Source organism: Jaculus jaculus, chromosome 17, assembly GCF_020740685.1.
Source record: "Jaculus jaculus isolate mJacJac1 chromosome 17, mJacJac1.mat.Y.cur, whole genome shotgun sequence".
Lineage (NCBI taxonomy): Eukaryota > Metazoa > Chordata > Mammalia > Rodentia > Dipodidae > Jaculus > Jaculus jaculus.
The window spans coordinates 21303044-21320225 of NC_059118.1; the positions used below are offsets into that span (position 1 = coordinate 21303044).

General features: G+C 42.4%; 1 protein-coding gene across 3 annotated transcripts in view; it reads right to left on the minus strand.

The window, feature by feature from the left end:
• Pik3r4 (phosphoinositide-3-kinase regulatory subunit 4) overlaps positions 1-12541 on the minus strand; it is a 66922-nt gene extending 54381 nt beyond the window's left edge. For 2 of the 3 annotated variants that reach the window (XM_045136614.1, XM_004664319.2), the window contains exons 1-4: positions 12034-12283; positions 10147-10917; positions 6265-6398; positions 2820-3402 (exon numbers count right to left, since the gene is read on the minus strand). In XM_045136614.1, the coding sequence (XP_044992549.1) occupies positions 2820-3402; positions 6265-6398; positions 10147-10879 (1450 nt within the window). In that variant the 5' untranslated portion in view covers positions 10880-10917; positions 12034-12283. Of the gene's footprint in view, positions 1-2819; positions 3403-6264; positions 6399-10146; positions 10918-12033; positions 12284-12492 lie in introns of those variants that run through there. The other variant, XM_045136613.1, reaches the window with a different exon arrangement.
• Between the last annotated feature and the right edge of the window lie 4641 nt (positions 12542-17182).

Here is a 17182-nt window from a genome sequence, read left to right on the forward strand (position 1 = left end):
ATTATATTACTTAGGGAATATCCAAAAAGAAGTTTGCACATGTCAAGCAAAGACGTCTTCTGTAGTCTGAGGGGTCCAAGAACATGAGACTCATAGCTGTGGAGCGCTGACTACGCTTCCCTCTTTTACTTTCCTGGGCCTTTTAAAGTCTGAGGAATGTGAGCCAGGCGTGGTGGTGCACACCTTTAATCCCAGCACTCAGGAATCAGAAGTAGGAGGATTGCCGGGAGTTCAAGGTCCCCCTGAGACTACATAGTGAATTCCAGGTCAGCCTGGACCAGAGTGAGACCCTACCTTGAAAAACAAAAATAAAAATAAAAATAAAAAAATAAAGTCTGAGTAAATCTATACCTATTGCCCACATTTAAGTCCATAAACACAACAGACTTGAAAGCTCACTTTGCACAAAATACCAACTTTATGCCAGCATCTCTCAAGACAAAAAAGAAAACTATAGGGCTGAAGAGATGGCTCAGCAGTTAAGACACTTGCCTGTAAAGCCTAACAACCCGGGGTTTGAATCCCTAATACCCACATAAGCCAGATGCACAAGGTGGCACATATATCTGGAGGTCGTCTGCAGTGGCTGGAGGCCCTGGTGCATCCATACTCATTCACTCTTGCTCTTATATTCCCCCCCCCTCTCTCTCTATATATATATATATTTGTGTCTGTGTATATATATATATATATATATATTTGTGCATCTATATATACATATATACAAATATATACATATATACACACATATATATACATACATATATACATATATACAAATATATACATATATACATATATATTTGTGTGTGTGTGTGTATATATATATATATATATATATATATATATATATACACATACACATACACACACACACACACACACGGCTATGTTTGCAAATAAAATATTTTTAATAAATAAATACAGAACACTTTAAAGGAAAAAATATTCATTTTAAGCTTTTATACTTATTGGCATATATGATTTCGTTATACTTAGACACCCAAGTTCAGATAAGGCCCTGGCTTTATTAACTGGCTGTCTTGTCACTCAGTGGACCAGGAAGCAACACTGACAGATGCTAGCACTGATCCTAATTATGAATACGCACCATGAAGATCCAGAGGACTAAAGAGAAGAAACCCTGGTTCAAACCCAAGTTCTAGTCTGGCAGCTCTGAGGACTAAGAATTGGACCAGGCACAGTTGGGTATCTTATTTAGCTTTCTTAACCTTTAAGCTGAAGGTAATATAAAATTTTTAACCCAGTGTTATTGCAACTGTTTACTGCTAGACCTCAAAGCCAATGCTTGCAGCAACCTTGAGCAACAGATGCCTAATGTCAAGCAGGTTTTTCAATACATAATAGCTATTGCTTTTATGGTAAGGCTATTACTGGTAACTGTAAAGTATGTTAATATATTGCTGAACATCACAAGTTGATCTAATTAACATAAGTGAAAAAGGAAGGATTGCCTAACCTCAAAGCAGGAGCACAATCTTTCTTTCTTTTTTTTTTTTTTTAAGTACAGGCTATTTGTAAAAACCTGCACACATTTCCTATATGCTGCTTAATTCAACAGATTCCCAAATGAATTATAAAATTGTAGTTACAAATAATAAAATCTGATTTGTCCTGCAGAAATCTTGGTGCTTCTAGGTCTTGGGTTTACATCTATACAATACGGAAACAAGTAACCACAAATAAGTCAGCAAACATAACAGACGTATGGAAAAACACTCAACCTCCACCAATCTCTTCTGGCTGTGCCTAGAGATGAAAGTGGCATTCAAAGACCATTTTTCAGATGTTCTACTAAAACAGTGACAAGAAATAGACTATGAACACAGTGCTGTATACTGTGTGCAAAGACTTTAAAACAGAAGGTCTCAGCACCTAGGAGGCAGAAGTAGGAGGACACCATGAGTTCAGGGCCAACCTGAGACTACACAGTGAATTCCACGTCAGCCTGAGCTACAGTAAAGCCCCACCTCCAAAAAAAAAACAAAAAAACATAAGGTTTCTCAATCAAATTAAAAATTATAGAATTACATATACATTTCTGAGACATTTATCATGCTAAGTAAACATTCAGAATTAATTTTGGGAGATAAAAATATGAACTTGTATCATTTCCTTTTACGAGTGAGAATTAATTGGTCTACACCGAACACTAATCCCACAACCAAGAAGCCTCACATTCTAAGCACTAAAGTAACCTGAACAGGACCTAAGAACTCAGATAGTTCAAAGACAGGATCTTTCACAACACCAAGTTACTAAGCAAAATTGATCTTCAATAGCAACAGAATGTTCTATACTAAAATTAAGAGTCAAGCAAGTGGACTGAAGAGATGGCTTAGTGGTTAAGGCATTTGTCACCAAAGGACTCAGGTAAGCCAGGTGCACAAGGTGGCACATGCAGCTGGATTTCGTTTGCAGTGGCTAGAAGCCCTGGAGTGCCCATTTTCTCTCTTTCTCTCTCAAATAATTTTTTTTTTAAAGAGCCATTCAAGTGTGTTCAGGGAAACTTTGTAAAGGTCTAAAAGACATTGGATCAGAAGCATGCGTTTGTAATCCACCCTACACCAAAGTAAATGTGATTGTCCAAATACACACATTAGATTCCATATGACCTACTTGTTCACTTGATAAATTTGATCACTTCAAATATGAAAGTCTAAGACCTACACTAATAACTCAAAGAGCAATGTTCACACTTAGAATTCCCAAAGAAATCAGAAAACAAGAGGCATGCTCATTATTAACTGTAACAATATCTGAGTGCCAATTACCAGGATAGGACAAGAAAATCTTACCAGCATAGGCTAGTCTAACAATAGTAGCATCATCCTGGGCAAGGTGGGCTATGCCTGGAAGAATGTATTCTGGGTAGATATTGACGTCATTGCGAGGAACTTCTTTGACAAGAGCAAGGACTTTGGTCAGCGTCCTCAAGGCTTCTGCCCTCACTCTAGGAACAGAGTCATTGCTGAAATGCAGAAGGTATGGAGTGATACGATCCAAAAGGATTTCCACACTTAGTCTTGGGGCCAAGTGTAGAATAAGTTCTAAAGCAGCAAGCTTCGAGTCACAGTATTTAAGAGTCTGTAGGCAGGATGTAATAACCGACACCAAGATAACCAGCCCACTTTCCTTTGGCTCGCCTTCCGCTTTTTCTGGCAGATCCTGTCCACAGAGATTGTGAATAATGTTGCCCAAATCCTTCCGTATAACCAGAATGCGCTCATCGGCAGAAAGAAAAGTTTCCTTAGCAAACTGTGCCATGTAAGGCTGAAGGAAAGTATAAAATATCTCAGGGAAGGCATTGCCACGCTGCTGCTTTAAGTAATCTTCAGCCTCGAAACGTTTTTCTGGCTCACGGTGAATCATCTGTGTTACCTGCATGAAGAGGAGAGGAGGAAAAAGGAGAAACAGTAATTTAAGAAAATGAAATTAATACCAGGTGGGGGTGGGGTGGCTGAGATTAAAAGCATGCACCACCACGCCTGGCTTTATATTCCTTATTTAATAAGCAAACAATGGTAGCCAGGCGTGGTGGTGCACACCTTTAATGCCAGCAATCAGGAGGCAGAGGTAGGAGGATCTACATGAGTTCAAGGCCACCCTGAGACTACACAGTGAATTCCAGGTCAACCTGGGTTAAAGCAACCCTATCTCAGGGGGCAAGGGGACACAAGGGCTGGAGAGATGGCTTAGCAGCCAAGGTGATTGCCTACAAACCCTAAGGACGCATGTTCAACTCTCCAGATCACATGTAAGCCAGACACACAAGGATAAGGCAAGTACATATGCCCATTAGGTATTGCAAGTGTCTGGAGTGCGACTGCAGTGGCTAAGGCCCTGGCCAATTCTCTCTCTCTCCTCTAAAATAATTTTTGAAAAATGGACTTGCTGCCGGGCGTGGTGGCGCACGCCTTTAATCCCAGCACTCGGGAGGCGAAGGTAGGAAGATTGCCATGAGTTCGAGGCCACCCTGAGACTCCATAGTGAATTCCAGGTCAGCCTGGGCTAGAGAGAGACCCTACCTCGAAAAATCAAAAAACCAAAAAAAAAAAAAAAAAGGACTTGCTTCAGAAGTATATATACACAAGTTTGCATACAAAATTACATATACTACCAGAAGAAATTACAAAAGCACTATAATTATTAACCTGATTTAAACTTTAACAACACAAATCTAAAGAAATTATACATGATTTAAGTGAAGCTCTATAATCTACTCAAGTGAAGAGTTAAGAGGTCAACTGGGCTAGAATAAGACCCAACCTCAAAAAAGAGAAAAAAAAAAGATACATCTAATGTGAATTTAATCTGCTCTCTAGTATCATAAGGAAATAAATTCTTTCAATATCTAGAAAATAATCTTTCCATTTCTTAAATAACAAAAAAAAATCATACATTTGAGATTTATGTTTTAGTGTAAATAAGAAACTGGCATTGAACTCAAGGGAGTCTAAAGTACTATATGGCAAAATGGTGCAGGAACTACTTTTACTTTGGATCAAGCTTTAAAACTTAAATAAATTTATGGGCTAGAGAGATGCTTACTGGCTAAGGCACTTGCCTGTGAAGCTTAAGGACCCATGTTTAACTCTCTAGGTCCCACATAAGTCAGAGGCACAAGGTCACACATGTGCACAAGGTGGCACACACATCTGGAATTCAAGTGCAGCAGCTGGATGGCCTGATGCACCAATTCTCCCTCTCTCTCTGTCTCACCCTTGCTCACACTCTCTCACATTTAAAAAAAAAAAAAAAAAAAAGGTCAGTCTGTTGGACTTGCCTCAAAATAAGAAAAAAAAATTTTGAACAAATTCAAGAGAATGCAAGCCAGAAAACATGAAGTTACTTAGACAAGGTAACATGACAGATGACCACCACACTCAAAGAAAGGCGAGCCAGGTATGCCCACTCCACACCCAGCATAATAGTCACAGAACACAAGCTCCACTGGCATCCTCTGAAGCATCTTATGGTTGGTATTATTCTGCCTTTGGAGACAGAATCTCACTATGGAGTGCAGGCTGGCCACAATCTCACACTCCGGCTTTGGCCTCCTAAGAACTGAGATTATAGGTCTGCACCATTTACCTTGCAATATTTACCCTTTTTCTACAGGAGAGGGCATTAGGGCTTAAATCTAGGGCCTAGTACATGACTAGCAAGTGCTATTAACACTTGAGCTATAGACCCAGGTCTGTGTTTTAATTATATCTATTACAGTTGCTTTGTATTTGTTTATATATTTAGTTATTTATTTATTTTTGAAATAGTCTTGCTAAATTGATTAAGCTGACTTGCTGGCCTTGAACTTGCTCTGAACCTAAGGCAGGCACTGAACTTGAGATCCTCCTGCTTCAGATTCCTGAGTAGCTGGGATTATAGCCCCATGCCTGGCATTTCCCATTTCTACGAGGAATTAAAACATAGTCATGTTCCCCTACTTTATCAAGGAGTATTCTAAATAAACCATATCTTTTCCAAGGCTCAAAGTCACTATCCCAAGTGTCAGTCACCATACGCTAAGTTTAGAAAGACGCCCTGGATGGTAACTCATACATGGATTAAGCTACCTTCCACAGGATGCCTACAGCTCGTGCCACGCTGTGACTCTACAGCTCCCCTTCCAGTTACCCAACTTGCTTCTACAGGAAATGGCCCTGCACTGCTCTACGCTCTTCACGCTCCTGCTGTCTCCTCTGGAGATGTCTGTCTGCTTCATTCTGTACTAGCCAGCTCCTTCCAGGACAACCTAACACCCACGCATGCAGACACCACCCTCCAAATCTGTCCAAAGCAGATCTGAAGATTACCATGGACGATACACAATGGATCCTTCTTTCTCTCTGTTGTTTTTAAGTCAGATGAGTTCTGTGGCTAAGAGGGAAAACGCAACAGTGCATTTCTATAAAAACAACACACTATTTGTATTAGGATGCAGTGTTTTAGTGGCTTATTTCAAATTTGTTGGGAAAACAAAACAAATTTAAAAAACAACTGGGTAGGAAATGCCTGTAATCTCAGCACTCAGGAAGCTAAGGCAGGAGGATTGCCATGAGTTTAAGGCAAGCCTGGGATAGTGAGTTCCAGGTCAGCCTAGACCACAGGGTTAGAACCTCTCTCAAAAAATAAAACAAAATAAATAAAATTTCTTGCAGTCCTGAGAACTGACTAATTCAATGAAAAGCCTGGACATAATCCTATTAAAAACTTCATGGCAAATATTTGTAGCATAGTTACCAATTCTCTGATGCTGCGATCTTCTATTTTATTTAGCACTTGTTCAGGAAAAAAGTGTCCATTTCTATATGCCAACAGTTGAGAGAGATCAAACAATGGCACACCTTCTGTAAAAAGCTCAGCTATCACACAGCCTGCAAGACAGCAGATAAAATCCATTACAAATGAAATGCAAGGGGTTATGTAATACAGAATTCAGAAAAATCACAGAACTCCAAACATAAACTCCAAAGTAAAATGAACTGAAATCAGTAATGCATCATACAACTACTGTCAAGTACATGTCTAATCACTTGAACATCACATATTAAGGCAAAAAAGCCATTCAACTTTTCTCCTGCATAAAAAAGCATGTGCAGGGCTGGAGAGATGGCTTAGCGGTTAAGCGCCTGCCTGTGAAGCCTAGGGACCCTGGTTTGAGGCTCCATTCCCCAGGACCCATGTTATCCAGATGCACAATGGGGCGCAAGCGTCTGGAGTTCGTTAGCAGTGGCTAGAAGCCCTGGCACGCCCATTCTCTCTCTCTCTCTTTCTCTGTCACACTCAAAAATAAATAAATAAAAAATGAACAAAAAAATTTTTTTAAAAAGCATGTGCACATTTACATAGAGATAAATCCACTAGAAAGCATTTTAGTACAAATTTAAAGACACTAAGTTCATAAAGAACTGCTAAGCTGTTGCGTCTGACCAGTCACTCATTCATCATTAGGTACTGACTGTAAAGTAGGTAGTACTAGTACATGCAGGAGATAACATTCTTGCCCTCATGAAACTTTCACTGTAAAAAGACAAAATAAACCAGTGAATGCATATGAAATATAAAGCAAGCAAGGCAGTAAAATTAGAGAAGAGATAACATCCATTTTTTAAGATTTATTTTCATTTACTTATTAGAGATAGACAGAGGGAGCGAGAGTGAGAATGGGCGCACCTGGGCCTCTAGCCACTGCAAACTAACTCCAGACACATGCACCACCATGTGCAGTGGCTTATGTGGGAGGTGGAGAATCAAACCTGGGTCCTTAGGCTTCGCGGGCAAGTGCCTTAACCATTAAGCCATCTCTGTAGGCCATAACATCCACTATGTACCAACCAGACATTTCTTAAAAACACAAAGAAATTTCATTGAATCATTATATGACATGCATTTAACAGGTCTTATAGAGACCCTTAAGTGACCTTACCCAGACTTGGCACCCCCTGGTGCCTATGCCAAGGATACCATTACCCCAAGTATTAGTATGGGTTAAACCTCCAACTCTTTCAAATCTTAAAGTCGTCTCAGGAGTAAGGCCTTTCTTAATTACCTGGTTAGATTTTGAGTCCCACTGCAACTACGCACATTCATCAAATGCTACCCTCCTTTTCCCTTTCATCTACTATTATTCACCTACAGCACTAACTGGTACCAGTTATCATCTTTTGTTATTTACTACCTATATGCCCAACTAGAGTGAAAACTCCACAAGACTTTTCTCTATTTGTTCAGTGAAAACCTAGCAACTAAGTTCCTAGAACTAACATTTAGTAAATTTGTTTATTTCTACCTACATAGTATTAAATTTCAGAATAAAGGACTTCAAACAATAGCTATTTAAAAACAACACCACACAAGCAGCAGAAAAGAGAAGATCTGAGCAAGCCAACATCGGTGGCTGGACACTCTGACAGCAGAATATAAACTCTTCAAGAGTTTACAGCACACCACCTAGAGCACACCCAAGCCAAAACCCAAGCATAAAATGAGCCTCAATACTGCAGTTTAAACATGGTTTCTGTGTACCCCACCTCTTCCTGTGTTGAAAGTGAATCCCATCTTGAGGTATTAACAAGGTGAAGACTTAATCTGACAATGGCAATCAGAGGTGATGCCTGGGAGAAGTGAGCAGGATTAGGGTGGAGCCTTATGATTAATCCAAGTAGCTTCATAAGAAGAGGAAGACCAGGCCAGATACTCGGGGGCAACGAAGGTAGGAGAATCTTTGTGAGTTCCAGGTCAGCCTGGGCTAGAGTGAGACCCTACTCACAAAATCAAAACAAAGAGGAGGGAGATGAGACCAATGGAGATACATGCGCACATTCCATATTTCTTGCTTTATGAAGCCTCTGTGCCACCTCCAGACTCTGCCAGCAAGAAAGCCAACACCAGATGTGGTCCCTTGACCTGCAGAATCATGTGCCAAAATAAACCTCTTCTCTTTATAAAGTAGCCTATCACAGGTATCATATTAGAGTAATAAAACATGGACTAAGGCTGGAGAGATGGCTTAGCTGTTAAGGCACTTGCCTGCAAAGCCCAAGAACCTAGGTTTGAATCCCCAGGACCCACATAAGCCAGATGCACAAGGTGGCACATGCATCTGGAGTTTGTTTGCAGTGGCTAGAGGCCCTGGCACACCCATTCTCTCTCTCTCCCTAATAAATAAATTAAAATATTTTTAAATGACTAAGTAAATAGGAACGATTGAAATAAAAAAACAATACCCTTCAAACACACAATGTAATGAAATAAATCAATTAAAAGAAAATGCGAAACCTACAAACATGTAGAAAGACACTCCTAAGTAACCAATGATCAAAGGGAAATGAGGAAGTGCACTCCTGTAGCCCAGCTACTCAGAAGCCTGAGGCAAGACTATCAACAGATCAAGGCCAGCCTGAGCAACTTGGCCAGATCCTATCTAAAGTAAAAACAAAATGGGTTTTCAAAAGAACTTGACTAGTATGAATGAAAGCCTGGGTTCAAAACCCAGCATTGAAGGAAAAAAAAAAAGAACTTCTTTGCGATGAATATACAGTATGTAAAACTTGTAAGATGTCACTATAGTTGCATTCTGAGTATACATATTATTACAATTACCAATATTAATATTAAAAAGTGCAATAAGTAACAGCCATGAGAGAAAGAAAAACTACCATGCATATGAACACATGGAACACTGTTCCAGAGTTCACTGACACTCTTCAAACTCTACTGCCTACAAACCCATTCTCCTGACTTCAATCATTACCAATTTTCCAATAATCCCAGATCTCAACCTCAAATTTCCACTCACCAAACATTCACCTCATGGCACTGCCAAGTGGCCCTATCTAAAACACGTGTTATCTCCCCTCTGCCTGCTCCTCCTGGTGTCTCCGCAGGACCAGCACTGCCATATACTTGCTTTCCTCTAAAGAAGTGGGTAAAGTGGGCACAGCTTATCATCTGATTACAAAATCCCAACATGCCCACTTAGTAGGGCTCCTTTAAACATTACCACCTCTGCCACAACCTTCAGCCGGACACAATCACTCCTATCTCGAACCTTAACTGGAGACAGGAGAAGCAATCCACTCTCCACGCTACATCAGTGTTTTCCCTAAAACACATCTGATACACTAGTATGAGCAGAGCAGAGCAGACCCTTCCTTCATACTAAACTAGTTGAGGCGTCCTAGCATGTCAATACATAATGCTCTGGTCTTTAAACCTTTGCATACACTATACCCATGGGGGGGGGGGGGGGAGTAAGAACTACCAGAACTACTAAAGCTAACTTCCAATCATTTCACAGGTCTCACTTTAAACATCATCACTCCACTAGAAAGGGCTTTCTTCACCCCGCCTCTCTACCCATCACTACTTGAGACTTATTTAAGTAGCTTGTGTGTTTCTATAACAGCATCTGTGGTGGTTTGATTCAGGTGTCCCCCTTTAAACTTAAGTGTTCTGAATGCTAGGTTCCCAGCTGACGGAGATTTGGGGATTAACACCTCCAAGAAATTTTTTTAACATGTGGCAAACTTAAAAAAAAAAAAAAGAAAAAAACATTTCTATGTTGGACTGTTTAAAAAAAATGTAAATGTGGCAATTGGCAAATCTAACCAACTCAAATACCTGCTGAAAAGATGTCCATTGCTCTCTTCAACTCTCCTCTTGTCCTCTGATTGCTATTTAAGTCTACCAGCGGAGTTGAGGGATCTCTCATATATTCTAACTCAGTGGCAAACATACCACCGTCAACGAAACGTTCCGGAGCAATGTAACAGGTCCTCCTCCGAGAAGTATCAAAGAAGTAGTTGAAATCCGCTGGGTTATCCTCTGGAAGATAAGTGGGCTTGAAACTGGCAAAATCAGTTAGAAGAACCCAGTTCCAACTGGTGACCATCACGTTCTCAGTCTTGATGTCCCCATGACGGACTCCAGATTTGTGGGCTTGGTCCACTGCAGTCAGGATCTGGAAAGCGATCCAGCGCTTCTCAATGTTATTTAAGAACGGACGGGTACTGATGCGATCATAGAGGTTGTCTCTCACGTACTGTCTGAACAGCATGGCTGCTTTCTCAGATGCTTTTTCGGCTGCTTTCTGGAAAGGGAGGCAGTTCTGTGCAGAATGCAGCCTGATTTTCAACTCCTCCAGCTCCTGTTTGTAACTGGTTAAGGGCAATGTGGGATCTTGAATGGCAAAGACCTTCACCACCACCAGCCCTTCCCGGTGCTTCGCTCTGGCAACCTTGAAAAAGCGAGTACTTCCCAGGCTCTTGTCATACTCGAAGTCATGAATGTCCGAGAAATAACTCTCTACAGAAAGGATCTGGGAAGGCGCAATGCCAGCGAGTTGATTTCCCATAATTACCAGCAGCTCTGGGTCAGCAACTTAAGCAGCACCTATTTAAAACAAGGGAAAGAGTCAGCCTGGACCAGAGTGAGACCCTACCTCGAAAAAATAAATAAATAAATAACTAGGGAAAGGGGAAAGAGAAGTGAAAAAACTGAGTATTAAAATGGAAAAAAAAAATCAAAGCAGTATTGAGCCAAAAAGACAAAAAAAAAAAAAAAGAGGACCATATTTCTCTTATACTAAGAATATGGTAACTAACGTCCTGAGCATTCACATTTAATCTAAACAGACTGTTTTTTTTTGGGGGGGGGGCGTTTCAGATAGGGTCTCACTCTAGCCCAGGCTGACCTGGAATTCACTATGTAGTCTCAGGCTGGCCTCAAACTCACAGGGATCCTCCTACCTCGGCCTCCTGAGTGCTGGGATTAAAGGTATGCACCACCATACCCAGCCGAAACAGTTTTAAAAGTATTTTTATGTATTTGAGAGAGAGAGAAAGAGGCAGGCATACAGAAACAGAGTGAGCGTGGGGCCACTGGCATCTCCTGCCACTGCAAATGGAAGTCCAGACACATGCACCACCGTATCTTGCTCTACTTGGGTACTGGGAAACTGAACCAGGATTGTCAGGGCTTTCAGGTTTAGCAAGCAAGCAAGTGCTTTTTAACAGCTGAGCCCCAAGATTTTGTTATTTTATCTCAAAAAAAAGGGCGTGTTACTTCATGCCAGGAGCTGAACTATGTATTTATAAATAGATCCCTTCAACATTAAGCTAAAAGTATCACACTAGTACTCACTGATATTCAGATAAAAGGTAATGAGCCTTTCCTGTGTGCTCAGTACTGTGCTTCGGGCTATGGCCAGTCACTCACTGTAGGACACAGTCCTGCAGTTTTCTTGGAGGTAAGAAACACACTACAAAGTTAAAATGAGTTATCACTGATACAAATAGGTCATGTGAATTCCTGAGAGGGTCAAGCTAGGAACCACAAAAAAAAAAAAAAATCAAAATCAAGTTATCTCCAGGGTCCTTTTGGCCTAATTCCACAGTGTGCCCCCCTATACAACCCCCAAGGCACAAACGTCCTCGTGGCTTGCAAATAAACAAACACAGGAAGCAGACCCTGCGTTCAAGTCAAGGAAGCTAAAAAAAAAATACACACCTGCCCAAGGTTATCTCAACTCGTGTCCGTCACCCACAGACACACGGACCCAAGCCCCGGCCAACTCCACAAGAAATGGCTGACAGCTCCCGGAGAGGTCAAGGGCAGGGCACTTTCGGGGCTTGGGCGTGCGAGGATGTCAGCCAAGGGAGAAAGTTGTCCGTGGGAGTTAAGTTTTCCCTTCGAAGGCGGGACAGGGCGCCGGCGAGGCCCAGGTTACCCAGGAAGGCCCGCGGTGCGCGGCACACACCGCAGCTGCCCCGGGTCGCTGACCCCCGCCGGCCCCAGCCCGCGCCCGCCCCCCGGGGCCCTGGTCCTCCTCTCGCGTGGGTGTCGGGACCCTCTCGGGGGCCTCTCGACCAGACGCCGAGGGTGCTGGGGGAAGCAGAGAACGCCGGTCCAGGCGGGAAAAAAAATACACACACACACACACAAACACAAAAACACTACTTCACCTACAGCCAACGCTGCACTCCCGGGAAAGCTGCCGGCTTGACCTCACTTCCTGTGGCGGAGCGGAAGTGGTGGCGGCCGGACGACTAAGGAAGAGCACCAGTAGGAAGCTGGTCGCTAGGAAACGGGGACGGGGCGGGGCCTTCGCTGCCTGAACCGAGAGGAAGGCGCTTGCTGATTCATTCTGTCGTCGCCCCGGGGAAAATAAAATAAAATAAAATCTGTTCAGACACCGCTTCGTTCTCAGTACCTGACAACAGAGCTCTTTAAGGAAGCGTACAAGGGGGCTGGAGAGACATGGTTCAGTGACTAAGGCGCTTGGCTGCAAAGCCTGACGACCAGGGTTCGATTCCCCAGAACCCATTTAAAGCCACGTGATGCACGAAGTGGCACCTGCCTCTGGAGTTCATTTGCACCGGCTGGAGGCCCAGGATTGCCCATTTTTCTCTGTCTCTATCTCTCTCTCTCCGTTTGCAAATAAGCATTTTTTTTTTAAGTGTACAGGCATGTTTAGGAAGGTTAACTGTACCGACCAAGTTGGATTTTGAAACATTTATTTTAAAATTAAATTTAGGTGCCATAAAGTTTGTCTGTTTAAAAACTATACAAGTCAGTGGCATTTATGTGTTTCTTTATTTTAGGTATTGTCTCATTCTGCAGCGCAATCTGACCTGGAATTTGAGTCTTCCAGCTTTCAACCTCCCCCGGGCTGGGATTGCATGCAAGGGTGGCACTGGGCTGGGCAATCAAGTGACTTGGTGGGTTTTGTCTGGAGACGAGACCCCGCTGGTGGAGCACACACGCGGACTGTGAGGCTCTGGGTTGAAGCCTGAGCACCGCAAAAAATAAAATTAAGAGCCGGGCGAGGTGGCGCACGCCTTTAATCCCAGCACTCGGGAGGCAGAGGTAGGAGGATCACCGTGAGTTCGAGGCCACCCTGAGACTACATAGTGAATTCCAGGTCAGCCTGGGCTACAGGGAGACCCTACCTCGAAAAACCAAAAAAAAAAAAAAAAAAGAAGAAGAAGAAGAAAAAAAATAAAATTAAACCAGGGTTTTTTCATCTATACTTGGTTATGAAAGCATCCCTATAATCTAGTTTTAGACGTTTTTCATTCACCAATATGAATGCCTAAAACCATGAGAAATCATTCCTCGTTTCCATTCCTATTCCTACTCTTAAGCAGTCACTAATGCACCTTGTTTCCACAGACCTTGCCTATTCTGGCCATTTTATATGTGTATAAATAGAACATAGGGGCTTTTAAAAATTACTTTATTTTATTTATCCGAGAAAGAGGCGGATAGAGAGAGAGGATGGGTGCGCCATGGCCTCTAGCCGCTGCAAATGCTACAGGCCCATGTGCCATCTTTTGCATCTGGCTCATGTGGGCACTGGGGAATTGAGCCTGGGTCCTTTGGCTTTGCAAGTGCCTCAACCGGTGAGCCATCCCTCCAGCCCAGAACATGCAGTCTTTGTAAGTGGTTTCTTTCGATTTACCAAGTGTTGAGGGTTATGGTTGGTTATGGTTTGTGTCAGTTCTTCATTTTTCTTTTTATTATTGCTATTTATTTATGTGCAAGTAGAGAGGGATAGAATGAAGAGAGACAGAGACAGAGAGAACCCAGGCCATCAGCCTTGGCAAACAAGTGCCTTTAAGCCCTGAGAAATCTCTCCATGCCCTTTCTCTTCATAGAACTTATCCCTGAAATAATTTGATTTGGGGGAAGTTAGTCTCTTTTCCCCTCAGACAATGAAATTCTCTGAAGGCAGTGATTGACTGATTTTCATTCATTGGAGTCTCTTCAACACCCTAGAACAGCATCTATCACATAGAAGATATTCAAAAGAATACTTGTTGAACTAATAAATGTGGGACTGAGTTGTTCAGTACTTAAGGTTCTTTGTGTGGCCCAGAACCCACATCAAGCCTGCGCAAAGTGGTGCATGCATCTGGAGTTTATTTGCACTGACTGGAGGTCCTGGCATGCCCATGCTCATTCTCATTTATTCTCTCCCTCTCCTTGCAAATAAATAAATACAATTAAAAATAAAAATAACGTGACCTTTGTGAGGTTTGTGACCAGTAAGAACAAAGGCATGAGGCCTGGGCCAGGGAATATTTATTTTCAATAATTTTTTAATTTGCTTCCCCAGTCTATGCTTTTTATTATTTTATTAATTAATTTATTTATTTGAGAGCGACAGACAGAGAGAAAGAGGCAGAGGCAGAGAGAGAATGGGCGCGCCAGGGCTTCTAGCCACTGCAAACGAACTCCAGACGCGTGTGCCCCCTTGTGCATCTGGCTAACGTGGGTCCTGGGGAATCCAGCCTCGAACCAGGGTCCTTAGGCTTCACAGGCAAGCGCTTAACCACTAAGCCATCTCTCCAGCCCTGTTTTCAATATATAAGAATTAGTACCAGCGGGGGCTGGGGAGATGGCTCAGCGGCAGAGAGCACTCAAGGTGCCAGTATGAAGGCCTGCACTGGATTTGTAGCGCTTATGTAAAAAGCTGAACATGGGGGCTAGAGAGATGGCTCGGCATTAAGGTGCTTGCAAGGCCTAAGGACCCAAGTTTGATTCCCCACTACCCACATACAGCCATATGCACTACCTGGCACATGCATGTGGAGTTTGTTTGCAGTGGCAGAAAGCTCTCACATGCCTATACTCACTCTGTGTCTTTCTCTTTCTTTCTCCCCCACCCCTCAAATAAATAAATAATATTTTTTAAAAAGCTGAATATAGCCAGGCGTGGTGGCACACACCTTTAATCCCAGCACTCAGAAGGCAGAGGTAGGAGGATCTCGCTATGAACTCAAGGCCACCCGGAAACTACAGAGTGAATTCCAGGTCAGCCTGGGCAAGAGCGAGACCTCACCTCGAAAAAACGCAAAAATAGAAAAAGCTGAACGTAGCCAGGCATGCCAGTGAGCCCAGTGCTGCGGGTAGGTAGAGACAGAAGAGTAACTGGCGCTCACTGACTATCCAGTCTAACCAGAGAAAAAAAGTGAGTTCCAGGTTTAGAAAGAAATTGTCTCAAGAAAATAAGGCAGAAAAGTGTCAGAGGAGGACACCCAACATCTTCCTCTGACCTCCACATGTGTTCATCCCATGTACATATATACATATATACACACACATATATATACCACCCCACTGCCACCACGCCACACATACATACCACATACTACACACACCAAAAAAGCAATTAGTGCACTCAAAATTTAAGAAAATAACTTTACAACGCTCTTATGTTTCAGGCTAATACCACGTGTGCAAAACCTTTGGGGATCTCTCCAGCAGAGAAATCATACTGCAAAAACACAACAAATCCATTTCAATGTAGATTACCACTGAATATCTTCCCTTGTATTTTTTTTTTTTGTCATCTCATCTTGTGAAATAACTCAAAATATTGTTCAGTACTTTTAAGAGTGAGCTATAATTTTCTGGTTGTTTTTTTTTTCCTTTGCTGCTTTATTTCAGTCATTCCCACACTCTATTTTGTTTTGTTTTGCAGTGCTGGGAATGGACCTAAGGCTTGCATATGCTAGGCAGCACTCTTCCATTGAGTTACACCCACAGCCCTCACTCTGTTTTTAACCAGCAACTGTGGCTGCCCATGTAGGGTTTTTCTCTAGGAAATTCATTTAGAATAAATTGAAAATTTAAATTTGTTGGTTATTGATAAAGAAAGAAAATTAAGAGCTAGCAAACACTGGTCTGTCCTCTGGCCAGCAGCCTCACAGCTGCCTTGTAATGGCTGCATTGAATGTCAACTGTCCACTTCCACAGAAACAAGGCTTTTCTGAAAAGGTGCTATTCTTTGAGGACTACATTATTGCCTTTGCCTGGCATGGCGGTGCACGCCTTTAATCCCAGCACTCAGGAGGCAGAGCTAGGAGGATCCCTGTGAGTTCAAGGCCACCCTGAGACTCCATAGTAAATTCCAGGGCAGCCTGGGTTAAATAGAGACTCCACCACTAAGGACCAAAAAAAAACTATATTTTCCGATTCATTTCCATCCCTAAGTGGGGCCATTTAGGTGGTTCTGACTATGAAGTTCAGTAAAATTATATACTTAACTTTCAGGTCAATGTAGTTAAGAAGTGAATGCTCTGTACTCTTTTTCTCCTTCATCCCAGACACAGGGAACTTCAAAGCCCTAGGTAATGCAGACCTGCAGGATGATGGGAGCCTGTGGTCTGAATTATAGCCTGGGAAAAAGACTACCTGTTAAACAGGCAAACCTATGTGAGTGTTTTACATAAGCAAAATCAAACGATCCTGTTAAGCCTCTGAAACCTTGGGGTTTATTTACTACAGCAGTTAGCTATACCTCCCCAAGAACATCCATTCTCTGCCTCCTCTCTAGTCATCCCCAGTTCTTCTGGACTGTTCACTCTGAAAGGCACTGCTGAACCTGTGAGCTATCCATGTAGATGCTCTGCTCTCTTTGAATCTTTATAATTCTATGATTTTTATTTTTTTGGTGTTTCTTTTTTTTAAATATTTTATTTTTATTTATTTACTTGAGAGAGAGAGATACAGAAATAGGCAGGTAGAGAGAATGGGCGCGCCAGGGCCTCCAGCCACTGCAAACGAACTCCAGACATGTGCGCTCCCTTGTGCATCTGGCTAACGTGGGTCCTGGAGAATAGAGCCTTGAACCGGGGTCCTTAGGCTTCAC